General features: G+C 42.4%; 1 protein-coding gene across 2 annotated transcripts in view; it reads right to left on the bottom strand.

Annotated features, from left to right (window-relative positions):
• Positions 1-2721: 2721 nt before the first annotated feature.
• LRFN1 (leucine rich repeat and fibronectin type III domain containing 1) overlaps positions 2722-23925 on the bottom strand; it is a 127113-nt gene continuing 105909 nt past the window's right edge. For both annotated transcript variants that reach the window (XM_063431218.1, XM_063431217.1), the window contains 2 exons: positions 14056-15457; positions 2722-4705 (listed from right to left, as the gene is read on the bottom strand). In XM_063431218.1, coding sequence (XP_063287288.1) covers positions 3856-4705; positions 14056-15437 — 2232 coding nt within the window. In that variant the 5' untranslated portion in view covers positions 15438-15457 and the 3' untranslated portion in view covers positions 2722-3855. The remainder of the gene's footprint in view (positions 4706-14055; positions 15458-23925) is intronic.

The raw sequence follows: 23925 nt of genomic DNA, 5'->3' as shown, positions 1-23925 counted from the left end.
CAAAGCTCTGCTTACCTTCACTGTTGATCCAGGTCTGGTTCTGTGGAAGTGAACTTACCCGTAGACGTACGGTAAATGGTTTTACAGTAACTTTTGTGGGCTAAAATTAGTCAGCAGTCTAGCAGCCGGGAAAGGGAGAGGGCTCTGTGCACACTGAATATACAGACATTGTTTGTGCGTGCTGCTGGTATTTTTAGGAATGCATATTTCCATAAATCACGGCAGATATATCCAGAAAGCAGAATATTTATTTTGGTTTACTCTTGTCGCAACCCGTGGATATGATGAAAATATTATATCTGCTTCGAACACTATCTCAATGAAAAGAGATACTGTCTAATCTCTAAAACTCTTTATCCCCCAAATATTCTGCAGAGGTCGAATGAATGATCGTTTAAAATATTTCTTAGTATCTCTGCACAACAGTTAACGAACATGAGTGTCTCTTTCTATTTGTGCGCTAGCGTTGCATCTCATGTTTCCAATAAATGTATGAATACTTTTTTTTTTAAATACATTGATAGTCAAAGGGTTAAATAAATAATGACATGTTCTTTGGCTTTAGTTATTTTTTTCCTGCACAGAGTGCCTTTCATATTTACCTTTGATATTGAACGGGTTGTTGATCACTTGTGATTCTGCCCTCCAGACATTTCCAACCTTTCCTCCAAGGAGAATTTCTCCAGTTTCACACATTTCTTGGGGTTTAACCCCTTAAGGACCAAACTTCTGGAATAAAAGGGAATCATGACATGCCACACATGTCATGTGTCCTTAAGGGGTTAAACGTGTACAACACACTCACTCTGTATGAGTCAGAACCCAGGGAGTTTGATTCCTGACAGGGGTAGCTCAGCTTTTTAATTCCTTCCTAGGTTAATGAAATAAGTACCAGTGAATTGGGTAATATTAACATGTGTACCCCAAGGCAAAGAGAGACTAGAAAACTAGGGGTGGTATTAATAATTATAAATTGCGAAAGTTTTACCATATATTTTATTATTTTCATTTGTTTTACTATTATTAAATGTATCAGTATCTCGGTTTTAGTTTCCTTTTTTTTTATACAGTAAGCACTATGGTTTTGCAACTCTGTTTCTTTCAGAACGGAGTAATCTTCATCTAACTAAGGGTCACGTACCATGACCTGTTCGTAATGGTATTTTGCATTTCGTGAACGGTACAAATATTATTATTATCACTGTTGAACCTACAAGGAAATCATATCAATATTGTACTATATGAATTACACTAATTCAGTATACATATCCCAGTTCTATTATAACTGGAGGAAACTGAATTAGCTTACATATCAAATGACTGTTATTTTATTGATACAATAGTATCCATCCAGAGACTGTTACTTATTGGACTCAAACACATTGTATTTGAATTATATGTAGCAAGTTGGACATTATCATTCTATTTGGATTAGCTACATTTACTAAGATTTTTCATTTTATCTATATGTTTTGCTGAATATTACATAATACCAAACTTTATTTCCTAAGTTTTAACCATTTAATGCAAGCATATTGCATAGTGTTTTTTCAGCTTATAAGGCTATATATTGAAAGGTGTATACTATTGACTACTCCTGGATATTTTAAAGGTTTTTATCTAATAATTCCCTCTCTTTTACACTTGCAATATTAGGGATTTTTTAGTGGAGTCCCTTCACTTTCCAGTTGAGTGGTTCATCATAGCCATACTATATACTCTAAAATACTGAGATTTATTTAAATTCTCAATTTTTAACTCTTTGTTTCCCCATAGACATATTTATCTCCAGATGCTTGCGGACTGTGTGGTTCTTCTTCAACCAATCTCACATTCTTCGGCTACACTTACTCTACTCAATTTTCAATTTCCCAGCTCTTCATTCACACACACACTCCTCAGCTCTACATTCACACCCCACTTACCAGCTATATATTCACATCCCGACTCACCAGCTATACATTCACATTCCCACTCCTTAGCTCTACATTCACACCCCACTCCCTAGTTATACATTCACACCTGTAGCCCCCAGCTCTACATTCACACCCTACTCCTCAGCGATACATTCACACCCCACTCCTTAGCGCTACATTCACACCCCACTCCCTAGTTGTACATTCACACCCATAGTCCCCAGCTCTACATTCACCCCCCCACTCCTCAGCTCTAATTCACACCCCACTTACCAGCTATATATTCACATTCCCACTCACCAGCTATACATTCACATTCCCACTCCTCAGCTCTACATTCACACCCCACTTCCCAACTATATATTTACATCCCCACTCACCAGATATACATTCACACCCCACTCCCCAGCTATACATTCACACAACCACTCCCGAGCTATACATTCACTCGCCTACTCCCCAACTATGCATTCACACCCCCACTTTCCAGCTATACATTTACACCCCCACTCCCCAGCTATACAAAAACCCTCCCACTCCCCATCTAGACATTTACACCTTCACTCCAGGGCCAAACTTACATCTATTCTGTTTAAGCAGACACTTTCACAACAACCACTTCTTTACCTTTTCGTCCAACCCTTCACACTTCATCTTAGATCTACCATCTTCTCATCTTACCTCACTCCCCGACACCATTAACTCTTCTACACACCAAAGGCTCTTTTAGCATCCCAGAATATATGATGTCCCGCACCAATGACAACAACAACAGGACACCAATAACTCAAACAGACAAACAAGATCTGAGTCACAGAAAGGACTTTAATCCACCCTCAGCACCCACCAGCGTCTCTCCGCCATGGTATATGTAATGGGGAGTCAGAGATGGGGAAGGTTGACACAGGTTTTTAATGTAAAAACGTGTGTTGTACATTTTAATATAATTTAATTCCTCCCCCCCAAGTCCTAGCAAGGCTCCTGACTTTACGGACTCAGAAAGGATCCAGGCCAGCTAGATGTGAAAGCAGACATCTTGTCAGACGTGTGTCTGTAAGCACTTTCTCCGTTTCGCAGGAAGGGTTTGTACAGTAGTTTTGGGTATCGTGTCGTTTGTGCATATGTCCAGTTTCCCCCAAATAAACCAGCATGTTCAACTTTAACCTCCGCTCAGGGACTCAGACCCAGGCCCTGAGGTACAAGAGGGTGCCTTGGTCAGGGTGGTGCTCAGCACCCATGTGCTGGTCTCACGCGTGGTTTAAGGCACTGCTTCACGGGCTCAGCATTTCTCAACCATAACTCTGAAACCCAACCAGAACAACAGCCCTCTTTATCTCCAAACCAGAGGAGGAAGGATTTACAGGAGGCAAGTAAGTGTGGATGATTGGAAGGAAGAGTGGAGGGGCTTCTCCAGAAATGATTGTGTGACTCTGCGCAAGGTCAGCTAGAGATACCAGTATGAAAATGAGCAGAGATTGGTCCCATTTAGTGGCCGTGCACTGCCTTTGAACTCTGATGCAGCAAATTTTGGCATCACTGGAACAGGATCCCACCCCAACATTGCAGACAAAATGACAGGCATTATACAACAATACAGAGCGAGTAGATATTGTTTTACTACTCAGTGATCGAGAAGAGCTGCCGTGTTGATTGGCAATGTCTACCACTGATGGCAGTAGTAGTGGACTTGCAGATTGAAGAAAGAGGACAGTTGTTGGGTTACTGTCCTGGACTTTGGCTCAGACCAATATTTATTCCTTGTGGCTTTGCATAAGTGTTGGGAATTAGGTAAATATACTCAGTATTGTTTTATAATACAGCACACTAACAGTGTATGAGTGTTGGCCCCTAACTTGAACACTGAAAAAGCATGAGGTTTAAAAGGACATGCCCCTCCATTTAATCTGCCTCCTCCAAAGGTTCTGTTCCCCTAATGCCCTCAGACGGTGCTCTCGAGCATCCACTCTGTGCTGCTAAATGCAACCCTCCGATGCCCAAGGGCAGCCTCCTGAGTGTGCAGCTCTGAGGTGGACATGTGTCTCTTTGTCCGTGCCCTGCGGGGATAACTGTGGCTCTGGAACAAGGTGTAGTCTCCATCGAATGAGAACCGATGCTGATAAGTCCTGGAGGTTGCTTTGGGCCCAGTTCGACTTTGCCCTTCAGACGTTATCAGACAGAGTGAAGTGGTGGAGCCCAGGGCACTTGTCTCTGTCTGGTCCCCATCCCCAGACAGAGAGGACAGAAGTGCCACCGTCTGAAGATCATTCGATGTTTGAGTTCTTCTCTTGTCCAGTTCTGTCAGAGGTGCTGGAAGAGGCGAAAAGGGAGGATCCTCTCTTTTTCCAGCATCTTTACCCTCTGTCGGGGTCTCTTTGGATATTGGGGGCAAAGGTTCATAATTATTCTCTCCCAGCTTGGCACACGAATGGGCACATGCCATAGCCTGCTGCCCGTTTGTCTGAGAGTAGACATTGCTAACCCTTGCTTTTCCACCTTCTTCTTGGCCACTATAGACTTTGTATCTGATCATCAGGATGATAATAAAAACCAGCACAGAGGCCACAATAATCCCTCCTATAATTATAATCATAGTGCCACCAAGGAATTGAGTGTGGAGAGGCTGGCACTGCCCAACTTCTTCTTTTGTGCTGAACTGAACACAACCCACTACCCTAGTGGCGGTCAGTGAAGTCATACCATCATCATACACAGCCAGGACACACAGATCATACTCGCGGCCAGGTGCCAAGTCATTCACCAGGAAACTTCGATTACTTGGGGGTATCATCCTGCAAGGGGCAGAAAAGAACAAACTAAGTTAAATACAGGAATACAGATAACAATGAGCTACACAACAAACATACAAACAGCAAAATGGTGTGGTGTACTAAAATCAATACATTGTATATAAAATGTGTAAAACACTAATAAAATAATAATATGGAGAATAAACCATCTTATATTCACTATTATGGATCTTCAAAATCAAATTTTTTTTATATATTGCCACGATATTTCTAACGAGACCAATCTCGCATTTAGACTATGGCCCCATATTGAAATGCTTGATTTTCCCCTGCAAAGATACGAAAGCCGGGTCATTCAGTGCTTCAGTGCTTGCCCTGTTTGAGCGGTGATACCCCAGATAGCTATGCCATGGAGCCCATTTGTATAATTAAACATATATATGGGAAAGACTTTGGCTCCATGGCAATTGAACTGTATGTGTGTGATCTGAGCGCCATTCAGTAATAATGTGCGCTCAGATCTGAGCTATGTGGGGATATGTTGAATGTACCTGTTTTATGCAATGGCTGCACAGTTGTATATTTTTATGTATTTTATTGTCTTTTGCTGCCATGTGTTCAATGGAGTTTTGCCTCTGTCCTTGGAGATAATGGGATTACTTCCCAATTATCTCTAGGATAGAAGACTCTGTGGAACTGGTTTTGGGCAGAAAAGCCATGCTTCATTTGGTCACAAAGGACTACAATCTATCTTTTGAACCACTGGACCAATTTGTATGATTTTGATGTATGTTTGCATTTGGAGAATGCCGATTGTGAAAATGTAAGTGCATATGTGAATGTGATGCATACTTTTAAAGTTATGAATAATGTGGAAAACCTGTATTTCTCTGCCTGTGATAATTACATTAACCCATTGTGTAAGGTAATTGTATCACAGGCAGAGGGGAGGATTTTGTGTGGGAGTGTCTGTGTGTATTGTACGTGTTTATTGGTTGTTTTACAAAACCCTGTGGGTGATACTAATGTGTAAGAATGTGTATGTAAGAATAATAAACCCACAGCTCTGTCTGTTCCTGCTTGACCCTCAAAACGGAGCCTTGTCTCGATCTTGGGGGGATTTATTGTATGCTGTTCCAGTTCGACTGCTAGGAGTGTAAACCTATTCGTATGTTTTTTCCTATTCGGCTGTTTACAGTATTCGTAGGTTTGAGAGCATTCATATGCTTCTCCGGTTCGGTGGATTAGTGTCTACAGTAGCTGCCTGTGTCTCTGGAAGGGGAAGATCTTCTAAACGGCGGTTTAACCCTTTTATGCCTGGGGGCGCCTTTACAATATTCTTATGAATATTGTTCACTGCATCATTGTGTATGTATTTAATTGTATGATATTTCTATGTATATTTTTGGTATATTACTGTGTGTATATTAATTTTGATGTCTTATTCTTGGGTTTTTACTGTATATATTGGGGCTGATGTGTACTATGGTCTTTGCTGCCGCCCAGGAGTGATGGCAGTTTGAGCGCCGGACTTGTTTTTTTGTATTTTTATTCTTGGGTTGAGTATTGATATTCCTCTGTGCATCATGTGTGGACATTTATTTATTTTAATGTATTATTATTTTTTTGTGGTCAAGTATGAATACTAGTCTTGATTTAACGTGATTATTTGTATACGAATTATCCTGTTATAATTTTTTAGATATTTTTCAATAATTTGTCATCTTGTGTAACATATTTTCCCTTCTTTATTTTTCACCTTTTATTTTTCAATTTTCATTTTATGATATATTTTTTTCTTTTTCTATTTATAATGATTTATATAAGGAGGTTGTAGCAGGGTCATCCATACCCCCTTATACAGATATTTGTATGGTTTCTCTTGTATACTTTTAAGTTTCAGCAGTAACAGTTGTGAATTAAGACCGGTGGGGTTAAGACCGGTGGGGTTACGACTTGACAAGTCGGTCTTGGTATAGTAGCGCGCATGCACAATATTTTGGGTTGCGACAAGAACCCTGGTGGCCATGTTTTTTGGTGTCTCATGTATATGGCCTGAAGTAATAAGGCAAACTGTAATTTTGGGAAAGGGTTCAGCCAAATGGTACTGCCTGGAGGATGAGTACAAGGTTGGACACCAGGCTATTACTCTTGATGTCCAGACCGAGTGGCTGCGGTTTTAGTTGCTGTTTATGATCCCGGCAGCCATTTTTTCGGTGGGGATTTATAGCCCATAACAGGAAACACGTGTAGAAGCCAATCGAACAGTGATTGGATGGGTTTATAAGGCGGGACTTTGGACAAACAATTTCTACCTTAAAAAAGTCTTTAGGACTCTGGAGCACTTTGTGGTTCCACTCTTCAGCCTTGACGTTTTCCATTTACCAGCAATTAGATCTTCCCCTATTGCAAGGGATCCGGAACCAGAGCAGACAGGAGGACAGATCACTGGATACATCACTGAGGACACCTAACAGCCAAATATTGGAGGTCTTCCAGACCTGTCTACATATCGTTTGGCCACTTCTAGTTGCTTAGTGTTTGCGAGTGCAATATCATCCTTTTATTGTGTGCAGTTTTATATGATGTTGCTTTTTTTAAGATTAAAGTCTGAGAAGATTTACTTCACATTTGGATCCTTGTGTTGCCTGTTTATGGGTTTTGAAGATCCATCAAGTGAATGTAAGCTGGTTTATTCTCCATATTATCATGCTGTTGGTGTTTTTGTACATTTTATGTATAATTTATTGGTTCCAGTATACCACACCATATTGCTGTTTGTTTTTTTGCATTTCACGCTTTTTGGAATTAACCGGTGTGTGGGTGTAATTGGAGTGTGCACTGTCATTCTGTGTTGTATATGTGGGAAAAAAAAAAACAAAGAAGGCAAAATTGAGTACAACTTCGGAAAGTGAATAACACGAATAGAAAGAGAAAGGAAAACAAGAAGATACAAGAGAAGAGAAAGGAATGGTAGAATATTAACATATAAAGATTATTTGATTATATACTTTTCAAAATATTTTTTCTATCTGGTTCTAGTTGAGGAAATAAAGAACGAGTGAAGGAATTTACATAACAGGAGCAAGCAAATGAGAAGAAGGAAGATCATTTGCAATTAGTGGGAATAGGTGGAACAATCTAGGTAATAAAGATCAGGCGAATACAGATTATGAAAAGGGAAGCAACGATTAGCAGCTGAGAAAGGAGATGGAGAATTAGTGAAGAAGACAAAAAGCCTTATAAATGAAGACAAGAATAGTCAGTGGGAATAAAAGGTGGAGAAGGAGAAAAGAAAAGGAGATAATAGCTAACACGGGGGAAAAACATAATGAACCGGAGAGTTCACAAGTTCAGAATTGAAAAGGAACTCTTTAAAGAGATCACAGGAGAGAGAAGAGAGAGGAGGTGGAAGAAAGAACATGGGAGAGGGAATGAGGAAGACACAATATGGGAGGGAGAAAGTGGAAGAGAAAATATGGGAGAGAGAACGTAGAAGACACAATATGGTAGAAGAAGGTAGAAGAGAGAATATGAGGGAGGGGACGTGGAATACAATATAGGAGAGAGAACATGGGAGAGGAAATGAGGAAGACACAATATTGGAGAGAGAACATGAGAGCAGAAGGTAGAAGAGAGAATATGGGAAAGAGAACGTGGAAGACGCAATATGGGAGAGAGAACATGGGAGAGGGAATGAGGAAGACAATATTGGAGAGAGAACATGAGAGCAGAAGCTAGAAGAGAGAATATGGGAAAGAGAACGTGGAAGACGCAATAGGGGAGTGAGAACATGGGAGAGGGAATGAGGAAGACACAATATTGGAGAGAGAACATGGGAGAAGAAGGTAGAAGAGAGAATACGGGAGAGAGAATGTGGAAGACACAATATGGGACCGAGAACATGGGAGGGAGAAGGTGGAAGAGAGAATATGAGGGAGAGAATGTGGAATACACAATATGGGAGAGAGAACATGGGAGGGAGAAGGTAGGAGAGAATACGGGAGCGAGAACGTAGAAGACAAAATATGGGAGCAAGAACATGGGAGGGAGAAGGTGGAAGAGAGACTATGAGGGAGAGAACGTGGAAGACACAATATGGGAGAGAGAACATTGGAGGGAGAAGGTAGGAGAGAATACGGGAGCGAGAACGTGGAAGACACAATATGGGAGCGAAAACATGGGAGGGAGAAGGTGGAAGAGAGAATATGAGGGAGAGAACATGGAAGACAATATAGGAGAGAGAACATGGGAGGGAGAAAGTGGAAGAGAGGATATGAGAGGGAGAGGATAGAAGATATGTTGGAAAAGTTGGAAGTGGTAAGATGAGAGAGAAACAAATAATATGCAGTAAGTCAAGTTTGGGAATATAGAACAGGACATTTCAGGAGAGGGAATTAAGGTGGAGAACTATTGAAGAAAAAAATCTGTCTTTTTCCCTAAACCAGGAATTGTGAAGAACTGATAAGGAATCAGCAAATTGTATTCCAGAGCAGCTGAACATGATGATGAGTTGACATATTTTGCCAGTAGATCGATATTGGAACCGAAGGGACATGTGAATTGGGGAATATTTTTGTTCAGTTGTTAAGGCATGAACATTGCGATTTTATGAACTGGTTTGGTAAATAACCCCAAATAAAAGAAGAAAAGGAGCTTTAACAGGATCTGTGGTACAGAACGCCTGAAAACCCTTTCTTGGCTAACTCTCTCCTTATTCACCAACTCTCCATGTGGCTTGTATTCCCTCACTCCCTGTTTTACTTTGCTCAGCCTTTCCTCTCTTCTTCTCATATTGTGACATCTAAATGTATGCAGACACTCCGACCTGCTGTCTCCGTAATGAAACACTAAACGCAGAGTTTATTTCAAAATAATGACAACTAATTAACTTCTTCTTCTGTCATAATTTAAGCAAAACATGACTTTCATCAATAAAAACATATTGTGAGTCATCAGTCAGCGTATGTAGGAAATAGCTCCGTACGTTCCCATTAAACTCACTCCCTGGCGAAGGCCAGCCGGTCACTGGTGACATATCCAATTATAGATGTATTAATGCAGAGCGACATGAGATGACTCTTTACAAACAGGTAACAATGAACAGAGAACAGGATGAAGGACAGGAGACCACGTGGTGCAGTGAGGATGACAACTGGTTATTGGAACAATGCCAAGTTTATGGTGACAAAGTGTATACCTGTGCCTGTAAGCCTTGTCTGTCAGTTAGTAAACCACATTAATCATAACCATGGTGCAACCAGATCTGTTACATAAAACAATTAACATTTCTTTGTAAATGATTGTAACTCGTAATGCATTACAAGCTCCAGCTCGGTAGATGTGATCACCAGATAACCCTAATATAAACTGTATCCCGGAGTGAAATGATCAAATGTAATTTCAAACATATTCATTTTTTTTTTTTTTTTAATTCACAAGATAATTGGACTCTGCAAACACACATCCCTTGCTGTCAATCAGACAGCGTTGGAGGTATTTTTCTACTCTGTAATTGTGCCTGTCTTCCCCTCTTCAGTGAGTTATCCTACAACTAATTGAGAAGTATTGGAGAGCTGGGTCGTGCCACTCCAGCACATACACTTACTTCCTGGGGCACAAAAGAGGAGTAGCTAATGTTTGCATACTGTTACGAACGCTGGTATTTTGGATACACGTTCGTTCATTTTCTCCTGAACTGCTAGAGGCTGAAGGATTATAGCTCTCAGTTCAGGAGTTAATTTGAACATTCTCCAGATTAAATTACAGCATACCAGTAAATCCACCAAGTAAACTAGATGAAGGGTACAACAGGAATGAATTTATTCAGGCCAACTGGCCACTTTACATGCAATTCGCCATGCGAGGGGTTTCCCAACTACCATTCCAGGGGTGTAATTACATTTGTTCTCAGGTCCAGGACACTCCCACACAAAACAAGATAATCCCTCCCCTGTGCCTGAGGATAATTGAGTCAGGAACTGTACTAAAATCAATTATCTCCAGGCACAGAAAACATCCATTTTAACAACACCCCGGAAGTACCCTGATAGCCCTGATCTGGGGGACCAACATATCCACAAATCACCCAGATCAGTTCAGGGGTTCTGGATTTCCATTGAAGTCATATTTTGACCAACCGCACACAAGGTCTTATGCCCAAAACAGTTCCACAATTTCAGAGGTAGTGGTCGGTGCATTTCGGGGGTTCTAAAACCGACCAAATCCACGAACTGTTCCCCTGGCTCATGGGTAGCATTTGTTCCCCTAGGTTGTGGGAACAAACCTACCGAATAGTGATCTCCTGATTGGTCAGTGAAAAGAAGGAGGTGTTCGAGAAGTTGACCGGCGTTCGGTAAGTCGAGTGTCCGATTTTAGTTTCAGACACTTGACGACCAAGTCCCGCTGCCTTTATTCGTGTGACAAGATGGCCGCCATTTTCTCCAACACGTGGCCAAACAGAGAGAGCACTTAAAGCGGCACTGTCATGCCGAATCCCGTTTTTTTTTTTAACCCCCCTCCCGCCTCCACTACATCCAATCGACCCCCTAGTCACCCCCAAATGCCCCGAAGCCCCCCACATTACCTATTTGTTATTCTTTATCTTCTGCCCCGATCTTTATTCAGGGCGCCGCCATCTTTGTGTGGGTAGGTGAAGTCCCTGTGGGACACGTCATCTACCCACACTACACAGACTGTAAGATTCCCGCACATGCCCAGTGAAACACCTGGACATGCGAACGGGAATTTCATCTATTCATTCATTCATCAGACAGACGAATGAATGAATAGAAACATCAGATGAACAAACTAACACTGAGGATCAGTGTTCGTTTGTTTGTTCAGTTTATTACAAGGAGGGAGCTACCGGCGTGCAGCTCCCTCCTTGTAATATGTAACTATAGAAGCGGCAGGGAGCAGAGCTCCCCACCACTTCATAAGCCCTCCAGGTCCCCCCCTCACTCTATGGGGGTCAATATGACCCCCATAATAGCACAAGGGAGATTAAAATCTCCCCAATTCCCCTACTCGCTATACCGCGAGTAGGGGCATGTCCACTAAACAGTGAGCAGCCTGCTAACTGTAAAAAAAAAAATGGTAATAGGGGGGGGGGTGGGGACGGACCTACTGTCCTACCCCCTGGCCCCCACCCCTGTGCGGTGGGTGGGGGCCCTGACAAAACAATAAGGGGGGGGGGACCTACTGTCCTCCCCCCCTGGCCCCCACCCCTGAGCGGTGGGTGGGGGCCCTGATAAAACAATAAGGGGGGGACCTACTGTCCTCCCCCCGGCCCCCACCCCTGCGCGGTGGGTGGGGCCCTAATAAAACAATAAGGAGGGGGGACCTACTGTCCTCCCCCCCAGCCCCCACCCCTGAGCAGTGGGTGGGGGCCCTAATAAAACAATAAGGGGGTGGGACCTATTGTCCTCCCCCCTGGCCCCCACCCCTGCGCGGTGGGTGGGGCCCTAATAAAACAATAAGGAGGGGGGACCTACTGTCCTCCCCCCCCCAGCCCCCACCCTGAGCGGTGGGTGGGGGCCCTAATAAAACAATAAGGGGGTGGGACCTATTATCCTCCCCCCTGGCCCCCACCCCTGCGCGGTGGGTGGGGGCCCTAATAAAACAATAAGGGGGGGACCTATTGTCCTCCCCCCGGCCCCCACCCCTGCGCGGTGGGTGGGGGCCCTAATAAAACAATAAGGGGGGGGACCTACTGTCCTCCCCCCCGGCCCCCACCCCTGCGCGGTGGGTGGGGGCCCTAAATGAACCCCCCCCCATCATGGTGACTAGGGGTCCCAAGCCCCTAGTCACCCCCCCCCCCACCCAAAACATTCTATCCCCTACCTACCCCCCTCACCCTAAAAATAGTGAGGGGGGAATAAAATAACTAACCTGTAAAAAAAAAAAAAAATTAAACTTACCATTTGACGTCTTCTTTTTTCTAAATTCTTCTTTCTTCAGCCCCCCAAAAGGCCAAATAAAAATCCATCATAACCGTCGCACTTTAAAAAAAAAAAAAAAAAACGAGCGCAAACAAAAATTAATCCATGTTCACCCAAATTAATCCATGTTCACCGCGCAGGGGTGGGGGCCTGGGGGGGAGGGGAGGACAATAGGTTCCCCCCCCCTTATTGTTTTATTAGGGCCCCCACCCACCGCTCAGGGGTGGGGGCCGGGGGGGAGGACAGTAGGTCCCCCCCCTTATTGTTTTATTAGGGCCCCCACCCACCGCGCAGGGGTGGGGGCCAGGGGGGAGGACAGTAGGTTTATTAGTTTTTTTTTTTTTTTTTTTACAGTGAGCAGCCACAGGCTGCTCACTGCTTACTAGACATGCCCCTACTCGCGGTATAGCGAGTAGGGGCATATTATTTACTAATACTAAGTAATCTTTACTTAGTATTAGTAAAGTTGGCTGAAAGACCAATTTAGGTCTTTCAGCCTTTTAGTAGATAACTCCCTAATTCCCACGGTATCAGGGAGCTATCTACTAAGCGGCTGCAAGATGCAGCCGCGGCAATGAATAGGATCGGAGTTTCATTCATTAGAATGAAATTCCGATACGATCAAAGTACCGAATTGCATCCTAACACCAATGGAGAAACAGTGCTCATTCTGTTAGGATGCAATTCGGCAGTTTTGCCGGCATTCTGTCTAAGTGACAGGACATTCGGCAATACTGACAGGAAGCATTGTGGGAACAGGGAGGAAAGCTACGGATCATGGGAAAATTGCTCTGACCAGCGGAAATGAAGCACACTTTGCTCCTCCGCTGGTCTGAGCTGGTCAAGCGGAGAAATCCTCCATAAGACAAAGAGTCCCTACTTTGTCTTATGATTTTAAAGAAAACTAAAGAAGACAGGAAGAAAAGAATAACAGATCCTGAGAGAGGGGGAGAAGAGGAAGATATTGAGGAAAGGTAAGTTCGGCATGACAGTGCCGCTTTAATCTGCGTTTTTCTTTGTAGTTAATGAGCCAGGGGGTGGTCGGTGTTCGGTAGTTTTATCTACCGAACGAGAAAAGGGTGTAGTTTCTTCATACATACCCACAGAGAAAAGTACAGCCAAATACAACACCATATAACCAACTGTGCAGTGTAAAAATAAAATTTATGTCACCATGAAGCAGAATATTGCTTTCCACATTTCATCTTAATATAGGCTTACTGATTGCATCCATCCCCTTTATTCACAACCTGACACCTTATTCTCATTTCTCCTCAGTGTCTGCCTGCATTGCTCATTTTTCACTTATTCCCCACCGTTATATACCATTTTTATTGCTACATTTTAGTGTGTCACAGGGGATGCTACTTGTCTAGGTGGACCTGGGATGCAAGTCATGGTCATGCCTCACACAAAGCTGTTATTATTTGTTGTATATATTTAACTTACCTATAGACCAGTGAATCATCTAAAGAGCTGTTGTACTGAATCTGATACATGCGGATCCCAGGAATGTGACGTTCAGATGGCCACTGGATGACCACTGATGTGGTCTTGAGCTTGTCCACCACAATTCTTCTGTCCTGCGGGTTCTTGGTGTCATTAAATCCAGACTTTGCAGAGATTGTAATGTCGGAGAACCCTGGATCTGCCCCTTTCATGTGTCCTGTGTTGTTGACAAGAAGTGGGAGGGGCACTATTGCTAAGTCCACTGGGGCGGTGGCTTCTCCAGCTGCATTTGATGCAATACATGTAAAAGCACCACTGTCTTTTAACGTGGTAATCGTGATGTCCAGTGTTCCATTGTCATAAGCTGTAATCCTTGTCGTATTGTGGATAAGCTTTCCATCAGGACCAATCCAGTGAATTGATGGCTCAGGATCTCCGACTGCCTTGCATTTTAGGCTTACAGCTTGCCCTTCCATGACAAAAGGTTTGCTGGAGTAGTGCCTTGTAATGAGAGGAGGCTCACATATAAACTCCTCTTCTTGGATGGACCAGAAATATTTATCAGTCAGCTGCTCTGGGGAGGCACATGTCTCCAGGTCATCTTCTCTTGTTAGCCGTCGGAGCCACAGGAGTTCACAGTTGCAATGTAGAGGGTTCCCTCCAAAACTAATGGCGAGAGATGAAGCGCTTGGACCTCTAGTATTGGCCAAAACTTGTGATCTGAGGAAGAGGTTGTCTGGGGGTAACTTGTGCAACCGATTAGAGGTCATATCGAGTCTGACTAGCTTATGCAACATGGTAAATGTCCCTTCTGCAATATAGTCAATAAGGTTGTGATCAAGGGTCAGTGTGTTTAGATTAACCATTTGCCCAACGTCCTCCCAAGGCAGCTCCACCAGATTGTTGTAAGAAAGGTCCAGATCCTCCACGGTTGGTAGGAATTCATTGAAGGCTCCTGGTTGTATCGTATTGATCTGATTGTTACCTAGAATGAGGTGACGTAAGTTACCCAAACCTCTGAAGTGCTCAAGTCGCAGTGCTGAAAGTCTGTTGTTGTTCATGTGCAAGGCTCTTAAAGAACGCAGGTCAGAGAATGCCAGGGGTATTATCTGGCTTATGGTATTCCGTGATAGCGTAAGGTGCACCAGGTTGGTCATGTTGGCAAAGTCTTTGCGTCTAATGATGGTAATAAAATTGTCAGTCAGACGTAGCTCCACTGTCCGACGATCGATGGCTGGTGGCACAAAGAGCAGCCCAGTCTTGGCACACAGCATGGTTAGGGTGGGAGAATTAGTCTGGCAAATGCAGCGGCCGGGGCAGTGCTGTGCCATTCCTAAGTACCCCAGGGCTCCCGTCACCAACAGACACAACAGCATCTCCATGGCCCCTCGGCCAAGACTGTCTGCAGAGAAAACAGAAAATCAAGTTATAAATCTGCGTTAAGTTTAATGTAAAATGACAGTTTTACCCTTAAACTGCAAGCTCAGCATTAAAAACCTCCACGCTGTGTTCTTCGCTTATACTGAAAGCTATCTCTATGGTTTTGTGGATCTTCATGTATTACGTGGAATTAGCATTCTCACAGCATGGTTGTGTAAAGTGCAGGCAGTGCGGGCTTTAACCTTTCATTAAACCAGATTAAAGGACAAAACCAAGATGGCTGCAAGCAGAGCACTTTGTACGAAGATCGCTCTGTATTGGTAGCGATTTCCGTTCTAGGCTCATTCCATATCTAAATGTGATATAATTGTGCTAGTTATTAAGGCTCATTCACAAATTTGGGAATTGTGGAAATTTCACAAAGGATTCGCACATTTGCCATTCCCTTGTCAATTCTCTGCAATTCCCAGCTTAGTGGAGATCCCAGATTGGATCGATGATTTCCCCTAGCCGTGCTCTGCAGGGCTGCTGACACCGTATCTGTGTGAGGAAGGCAGATCATTGCATACATTATACATGTGCGGTATATCAGTTCACGTATTGACACAATGTTAATAAAGATGCAGGTCCTTCCACCTAGACACCGAGCGATTGACAGGAAGTCAGCAGAAACAATCTGAGAAAGGCTGACCGCGAGAGAGCCACAATGCTCTGGGTTATTTACCGTAACTCGTAAAAAGTCACAAATCATACATGAACATTTTCTAAAAGAAATATGCTGGCTGTTAGCTTATCTGTCCTTCTGATCTGGCTGAATTTGGTCTCTATGTACTGGGCCTTCTCTAACTCCATTCAGGATTTGTCCGCTACAATCACCTGAGGCTCCTGTTGTCTTCCTCCTGACCCTGAGACTCTAGAGGCTGTTGGATCTACAGTAAACATGAGGTTTTGACATGGAGATGGCACTTAACTCAGGTTGATAAAAGATTTATGTAGGTTTTCTCTCTCTCGGCTTCGGAGGACTAAGAGCTTTGTGAAGAGGCAGTAATTGGGGTCAGGCTGTGGGTAGATGTACACAGGATGGGTCCATGTAGGTTTGTATATTTTTTATGTGTGTCTAAGTACAAGTCAGACTCTCACTCTGCGCCTTCCCTTCTCGTTTCACCTCTCAGGTAGTTATATAGAGATGTCTGAGGTTTCTGACGAAGCGGGAAATTAATTCCTCTGGGAGGGCAGGAGCTTTTTACTGACTGTAGATCAATAAGAATAGTGAGCAGGTTAAAAGACAGCTCCTGCCGAGGCAAGAGTTGAGATTTGGCATGTTTCTGGGGAGATCTGATAACAGAGCCCAGGTCGCAGTCTGCTATCTGGCGCTTTGGCTCAAAATAACCTGATATTTGATGAGACACTTCAATTACTGAGTCTACCACTTATTCTATAATGAGCCAATACAGTCTCCATACATCATGGGGGTGCGGGGTCTTGTACATTCCAGGTCGGGTTTGGTAAAGGGACTGGGGCCACCCCTTTGTGTGCTCCCACCAACATCTCCATATAGGACTTTTCTCAACAATTAGAATTTCATAGATCCTCCACGTTTCTATTTGATTTTCCAAATAGGCTATATTTCCCTCTCGGCAGCCTGTCACTACACAGTATAGAGATGCTTTTGTTAATTATTTTATTTATTTATTTATGACTGCTGTATAGTCCATGGCTAGATAACCAATAACTTGGTAACTTAGCAATCCGACGAAGGCATGTGTTTCAGGGAGCACTTTATGGCCTCGATTTAATAAGAGTTCCAAATGATTCCATTCTATTAAACATTCCAAATGATTCCATTCTATTAAACATTCCAAATGATTCCATTCTATTAAACATTCCAAATGATTCCATTCTATTAAACATTCCAAATGATTCCATTCTATTAAACATTCCAAATGATTCCATTCTATTAAACATTCCAAATGATTCCATTCTATTAAACATTCCAAATGATTCCATTCTATTAAACATTCCAAATGATTTATCTCCAGAGGTCACAATTAAAATCTCTAGGAATTGTTGAAGATAAATAATCGTACAGTATTGAATCATTTAGAAAGCGTATTAAATCAAGGCATTTGGCCTTGATAAAATATTGCTGGATAAGCTTTCCAACGGATTTAATATTTTGGGATAAACTTTTAAAATGATTTAATATTATGAAAAATATAAAAATTTTGCAATATTGAGAGATTTTTTTACATATTGTTTTTTTTTTATATACGGTATATGTTTCAATATTTTTCTATGTTAAAAAAAAAAAAAATCACTTGAAAAGTTTATCCAAAAATATTAAATAATTTGGAAAGCTTTTTGAACATTATTAAGTCGAGACCTCTGTTAGAAAGCCCAGATTATATGTTGGAATTTGCATGCTGCCCAGCGTGGCTCTTAGATGAGGAAAGTGTGCACTGTGCGTCTGATACTGACAGCACCGCATTAAAACCCTGCAGCAACATATAGAGACAATGTTACATGTAGACAGTGCAATGTGCCACGTGTACAGATAGGTAAGAGCCACATTATGTGTAGACAGTGCCATTCTTCCAAACATTTTACAGTAAATGGTTTTATAATTTGTTTTAATGCAAGGTTTTTGAACTGGAGGGAATGTGCCACAGTGGCCACAAATTAAAATTTGACAATAGGCGCCTTGCATCTAATACACACTTTCTAAACACTTCCTGTAAAGAGCCATCTAATGTTTACACTTCCTTTATTGCAAATTCTGTTTAATTTAGAATTTCTTATCTCCTGCTCTGTTAAGCTTGCTAGACCCTGCAGAAGCCTCATGTATGTAAGTAACGTTCAATTTACAGAGCAGGAGATGAAAAAAAAAACCTTTTAAAGTAAGTTACGTCTGATTGAAAATGAAACTATTTTGTTTTCATGCAGACCTTGTCAGTCACAGCCAGTGGAGGTGTGGCTAGGGCTGCATAAACAGAAACAAAAGTGATTTAACTCCTAAATGGCAGAGAATTGAGCAGTGAGGCTGCAGGGGCATGATCTATACACAAAGACTGCTTCATTAAGCTATTAAGTTATTTAAGTTATTTTGGTGACTAAAGGGTCCCTTTAATGATCGATTAAAAAAATTTCTATTTCACAGACCCAGTATATTCAATGAAAATATGGATTTTTTAAATAACAGAGTAGTATGGTATTAGCCCTCTTCCACCTATCGTTTCTGTAAGTTTTCTTGTAATTGTCCTATTTATAGTTAAACCCCCCTCTAATAATATTGTAAAGCGCTATGGAATCTGTTGGCGCTATATAAATAGCGATAATAATAAAAAATAGTAACAGATGTTTAGATATGCAAAGTGTGGCGCACTATCTGCGGGGCACTCAGTGATCCCTTGATGGGATAATTTTTGGGTAAAAAATTCTTTATATTAAATATTCACTCATTTTATCTCCTGACCTGCAACCAAAGTTGGAAATTATAAACTGCAGGGGGATCTTGTGCGATCAATAATAACTTCGTTGAGTAGACTTACTCCAGGGTTTGGCTACGCAGTGCGGTTTAGACAGGTAACTGAGACCGTCCTTAGCAGCTCTAAGTATTGACTTAATGACGAAATGTCTTGCAGTCACTGTGGTAGTGTATGTAGGTACCAAGCAGGGAACACAGAGGTGCCCTCTGGAATAATCACATATTGCCCATAGCAATTACACAGAAGTCTCATCTTGCCCCAATACAGACCTCTGTCTCTGTTCCCTCTTGGTCCTGAAATGTACGCTGGGCTTTTCAACCCGGTAGCGAATTACTATGACAATGCATCTTGGGTAAAATTTGATGGCAGAATAGTTTACAGGGGTAGGCAACCTTCGGCACTCCAAATGTCGTGGACTACAAGAAACAGCTGCTTATATCTTGTGAAAAACAACTGTTATGCAATTGTCACTCCCATATACTCATATCCCCTCCTCCTTTTTTGCTTATGAAAGATATGTATAAATATAATTGGAATTCAATTAAAAAACAAATTGGGTTGGTTTTGGAAAACGTTTCTGTCTTCATAACTAATTCCCGGAGCTCCAAGAGGGAGGGGGTCGGTCTGCATCCATCAACCAGAGGGTCTTTGTCCCGTGTATAGCTGATTTTTCCCCAACAATTCCCCCATAATGTTCTTACACCCATAATGCTGGCAAAGCATCATGGGAGGTGTAGTCCAAAAATTTTTAGTGCCGAAGTTGCCTATGCCTGGTTTAGGATGTTCTATAATATTAGGACTTGCTAGGCTCACAGGGCTAAGAGTTAAGGTTGAGGGTGTTTAGGGGTAGGATAAATTTAAGGTTAGGATGTTAAGGGTGACTCCAGCAAACAGAGTCCATAGTATCTTGAGGGCAAGTACTCTTGACCCCATATCTCTAACCCCCCTTATTGCAACCAATTAAAGTGGCTTTGTCAACATCAGAGTTATTTGCTATTTTGCATAGCCCCCAAAGCTGACATCCATACTTTGTGTGCGGCAGCCAGGGAGTGAACCTACAGGTAAATATACTTACCTGACGTTCTACCATGCGGTTTCCACCATCTAGTTTCTTTAGCTCCTGGTGCTTCATACACCAGGGGCCATGTCAACAAACAAGACACCACTTCCACAGTGGTCCGTGGAAGATCCTGCAAGACCACAGCATCTTTAACTTATGACGACCATAATGAGGCTGATTTCAAAAACCATCACTAGCAATGGCTGTGGGAATTGACAAAATTAATGGAAAAAGGTCTGCATTTTGTCAACTTTGGGTTTCCCCAAAAGACAAAGTACTCCCTACTTTATCTTATGATACATTTTGAGAGTGCTGAATTTCAGTGAAGTACTGTATACTAGTACACTTGTTCACTATGTTACCTGTACAGGGCTGTGGGCTGATAAATGTCCTCTGCAGAGAACCTTCTCAGTGTCCACCTTGAAAAGGTGGAGGCTGAGAAGGTCAACACATACCCCAAGTGATCTTGTCCTTCCATTAACTCTCTGCAAGACCCAATGGCAGTTATTTATAACATCTTTCACGTTGGCACTGATTTCGTGTGCATATGCCATTTTTATGTATAAAACGTACTCCACCCTTTATACATCGGTGCATTTTCGCTTTATTCTCTAATCAGTGTACCCACCACTTTTAATTCCTCTTTCAGATTTTTTTGCTCCTTCCTTCCTTCCTGATGACTTTGATTACATTCCCAAAATAAGACCAATTAGTAATAAATATTACTAGGAAAACAAAACTTGCATTCACAATTTGTAGGGATTTTCTATACATTAAATATTAAGGTGAAGGAAACAACTCATTTCCTGAATTAGGAAACTCACCACTTGAGAGAGTGGCAGAAAAATGTGTTGGGGAAATAACAGAATCTTATAATTTAGAAGTCACAAATTTGAGAAGGAAAAACTAAATAAATGGAACAAGGATATAAAGTGACAGAGTGCATCTAACAAACAGTTTGATATATAACCCTAAGTATTCTATTTAATTAGTGACTGTGTCTGGATTCACATTCACTCACATGAATAACCCATTTAAATCGGCCCCTCAAATGCCCTAAACATGCAACTATTTTATTTCCATTTTCTTCTGTCCTGGGTCATATAGGAGGGAGATACATTTTGAAAAATACTTGCCCCTTCATTTTTCTTATTTTCTGTCCAATTGGATAAAACTTTATCATTTAACAACTACTTATAGTCCTTGCAAGTCGGTCAGTTGATGAAATCCGGGACCCTTTATAGTCCTCTGATCTCTGATGTTCCGCTCGGTCACAGATTTTGGAAGAGCTATGGACCTTTGGATCATACAATATATTGCTGCTCTGATTGCGACTAGTCCCGTATTGACTTCTACTGATACATTGTTTGACCTGAGAGCAGGGTCCATCGTGCCTGCACATCGAGTTTATCCCGCTTCTATTAATGCTTTTACCTGTTGGTTTCATATTGTTTCATATTCTATAGGCTTTGCTTCTTTTGTGTAACGCTCATCTAAAATCAATATAAACAGAAATTAAAATGAAATGATTCATAATCTAAGAGGAGTTCACTGGGGCGGAGATTGCAGAAAGCCATCCGATGTTGACGCAGTTGTTTCCATGGTCCATTATGTTTGTAAAGAGAATTGAACCACATGGCTGGGTCAAACAAGGTCTCACAATAAATAGCTCTCCCCAAAAAGGCTGTTCGAGGCCAGGAAAACATGTGTCTGCTCCATGCATTATTTTATGATTAATTAACCCTTTATCTGTAGGAGGAGGTGAAAACAAGGACACGAGTTCTGGGTAATCTGCTCAGGATACACTATTTAACCCCTTAAGGGCCAAACTTCTGGAATAAAAGGGAATCATGATATGTCACACATGTCATGTGTCCTTAAGGGGTTAAACAATCAGGCCGTGGATTGGCGTCACGGTGGCCATGACAGAGACGAGCAGAGGTAAAATGAGTTCATGTCATCTCGGACGTAAATGTTACACAAAACTATAATTGCCCCCCACCTCTCTAATTCCCTGATCATTAAGAATTATTCCAGCAGGAGATGCTCTTTCCACTCCCAGCCCCCAAAACCCCCGAAGCATGACTGGTCCCCGGAGGCATTATATGAAGGGTTAAAGGGGGAACCTTGTATTTGTTTTGGGTCCCAGGAGAGATCTGTCAGCCGCCTAGGGACAGAAAATGTGAGCAAGACTCGGGATGACATTCTTGGACAGGACAAGCGCACACTTTTCACTTTGATTAGTCCTCAGAAAGCACAAAGAGTCTGATCCAGACGGCACTGCTGTCATGCTGGAGACGGGGGGGGGGGGGGGGGTGGGCGAGTGTCACCCCAATGCAAAGAGACAGAACGCTGCCGCACACGGCAGGGTCACACCGTGAAGCATATCTTTCCCAAATGGATGAAGACACAAACACCATTTAGCACAGAAGAGGCTGAGAATTATAAACAGATTTTAGTGGTGAATATTCTCATTAAATATTCTAGCCTCTAGGAAAAGTGCATGAGGGAGATACCACCATCAAAATAGGGGGGTGGAGGGAACAATATTTACCACCAATATCCCTCCCCTGCACCTACTGCAGTCAATATGCCCCCTGTGACCACTACTAATATGATTAGATTAGTAGTGGTCGCAGAGGGGATATTGACTGCAGTGGATGTAGGGGAGGGATACTGGCTGTAGTATGTGCAGAAGAGGGATAAGAACTAGAGTGAGTGGGTGCAAGGGGAATAAAGACTGTAGAGGGCATAGTGCTGTAGTGGGTGCAGTGGGTAATATGGGACTGCATTGGGTGCAAGGGGAATAAATACTGTAGTGGCAGTAGGGGGAATAGTGTTGTAGTAGGTGCAAGGGGAATGAAGGCAGTTGTGGGTGTAGGGGGCATAGTGCTATAATGGGTGCAATGGCAAGTTAGAGGCTGTAATAGGTGGACAGAGATATTAGCTGTCGTGGGTGCAGGAGGTATAGGAGCTGTAAGAGGCTCAGGGGGACTTGATGTAATGGGTGCATGTAGTGAAATAGGATGTAGTGGGTGCAGGAGGTAATAGGGGATGAAGTGGGTGCAGGTGGTTATAAGGGCTGTAATATGTAGTGGGGTTATTAGGAGCTTTATCGGGTGAATGATTGAGGATGTAGTGGGTGCAGGAGGTAATAGGGGATGAAGTGGGTGCAGGTGGTTATAAGGGCTGTACTATGTAGTGGGGCTATTAGGGGTTTTAGCGGGTGAATGATTGAGGATGTAGTGGGTGCAGGAGGTAATAGGGGATGAAGTGGGTGCAGGTGGTTATAAGGGCTGTACTATGTAGTGGGGCTATTAGGGGTTTTAGCGGGTGAATGATTGAGGATGTAGTGGGTGCAGGAGGGTTAGAGGTTATAGTCGGTGTAGGAGGTAGTAAGTGGTGTAATAGGTAGTGGGGTTATTAGTTATTATTGATCTTTATTGGGTGAAGGAGGTAACAGAGGATGTAGTGGGTGCAGGATGGTTAGACTCTAGAGACTATAGTGGATGTAGGTAGTAATAGGGGCTGTGGTTACATAGCTGAAAAGAGACCTGCGTCCATCATGTTCAGCCTTCCTCACATATATTTTTGCTGTTGATCCAAAAGAAGGCAAAAACCCCAGTCTGAAGCACTTCCAATTTTGCAACAAACTAATAAAAAAAATTCCTTCTCGACCCCAAAATGGCAGTTGGATATCTCCTTGGATCAAGCAGCTATTACCCCACTAATTAGAAATTATATCCCTGTATGTTATGTTTTTGCAAGTATTTATCCAATTGCTGAAACCACTTCTTCAGGCAGAGAATTACACATCCTTATTGTTCTTACTGTAAAATATAATTTTCTTTGCCTTAGATGAAATCTTATTTCTTCGAATCGAAATGCAGGACCTCTTGTCCTATGTATAGCCCTGTTTATGACTAGATTTCCAGATAATGGTTT

The sequence above is a fragment of the Pelobates fuscus genome, chromosome 9 (genome assembly GCF_036172605.1).
Source record: "Pelobates fuscus isolate aPelFus1 chromosome 9, aPelFus1.pri, whole genome shotgun sequence".
Classification (NCBI taxonomy): Eukaryota; Metazoa; Chordata; class Amphibia; order Anura; family Pelobatidae; genus Pelobates; species Pelobates fuscus.
The sequence above is the reverse complement of the archived record's forward strand: the minus strand, read 5'-3'. Positions and strand labels throughout refer to the sequence as shown.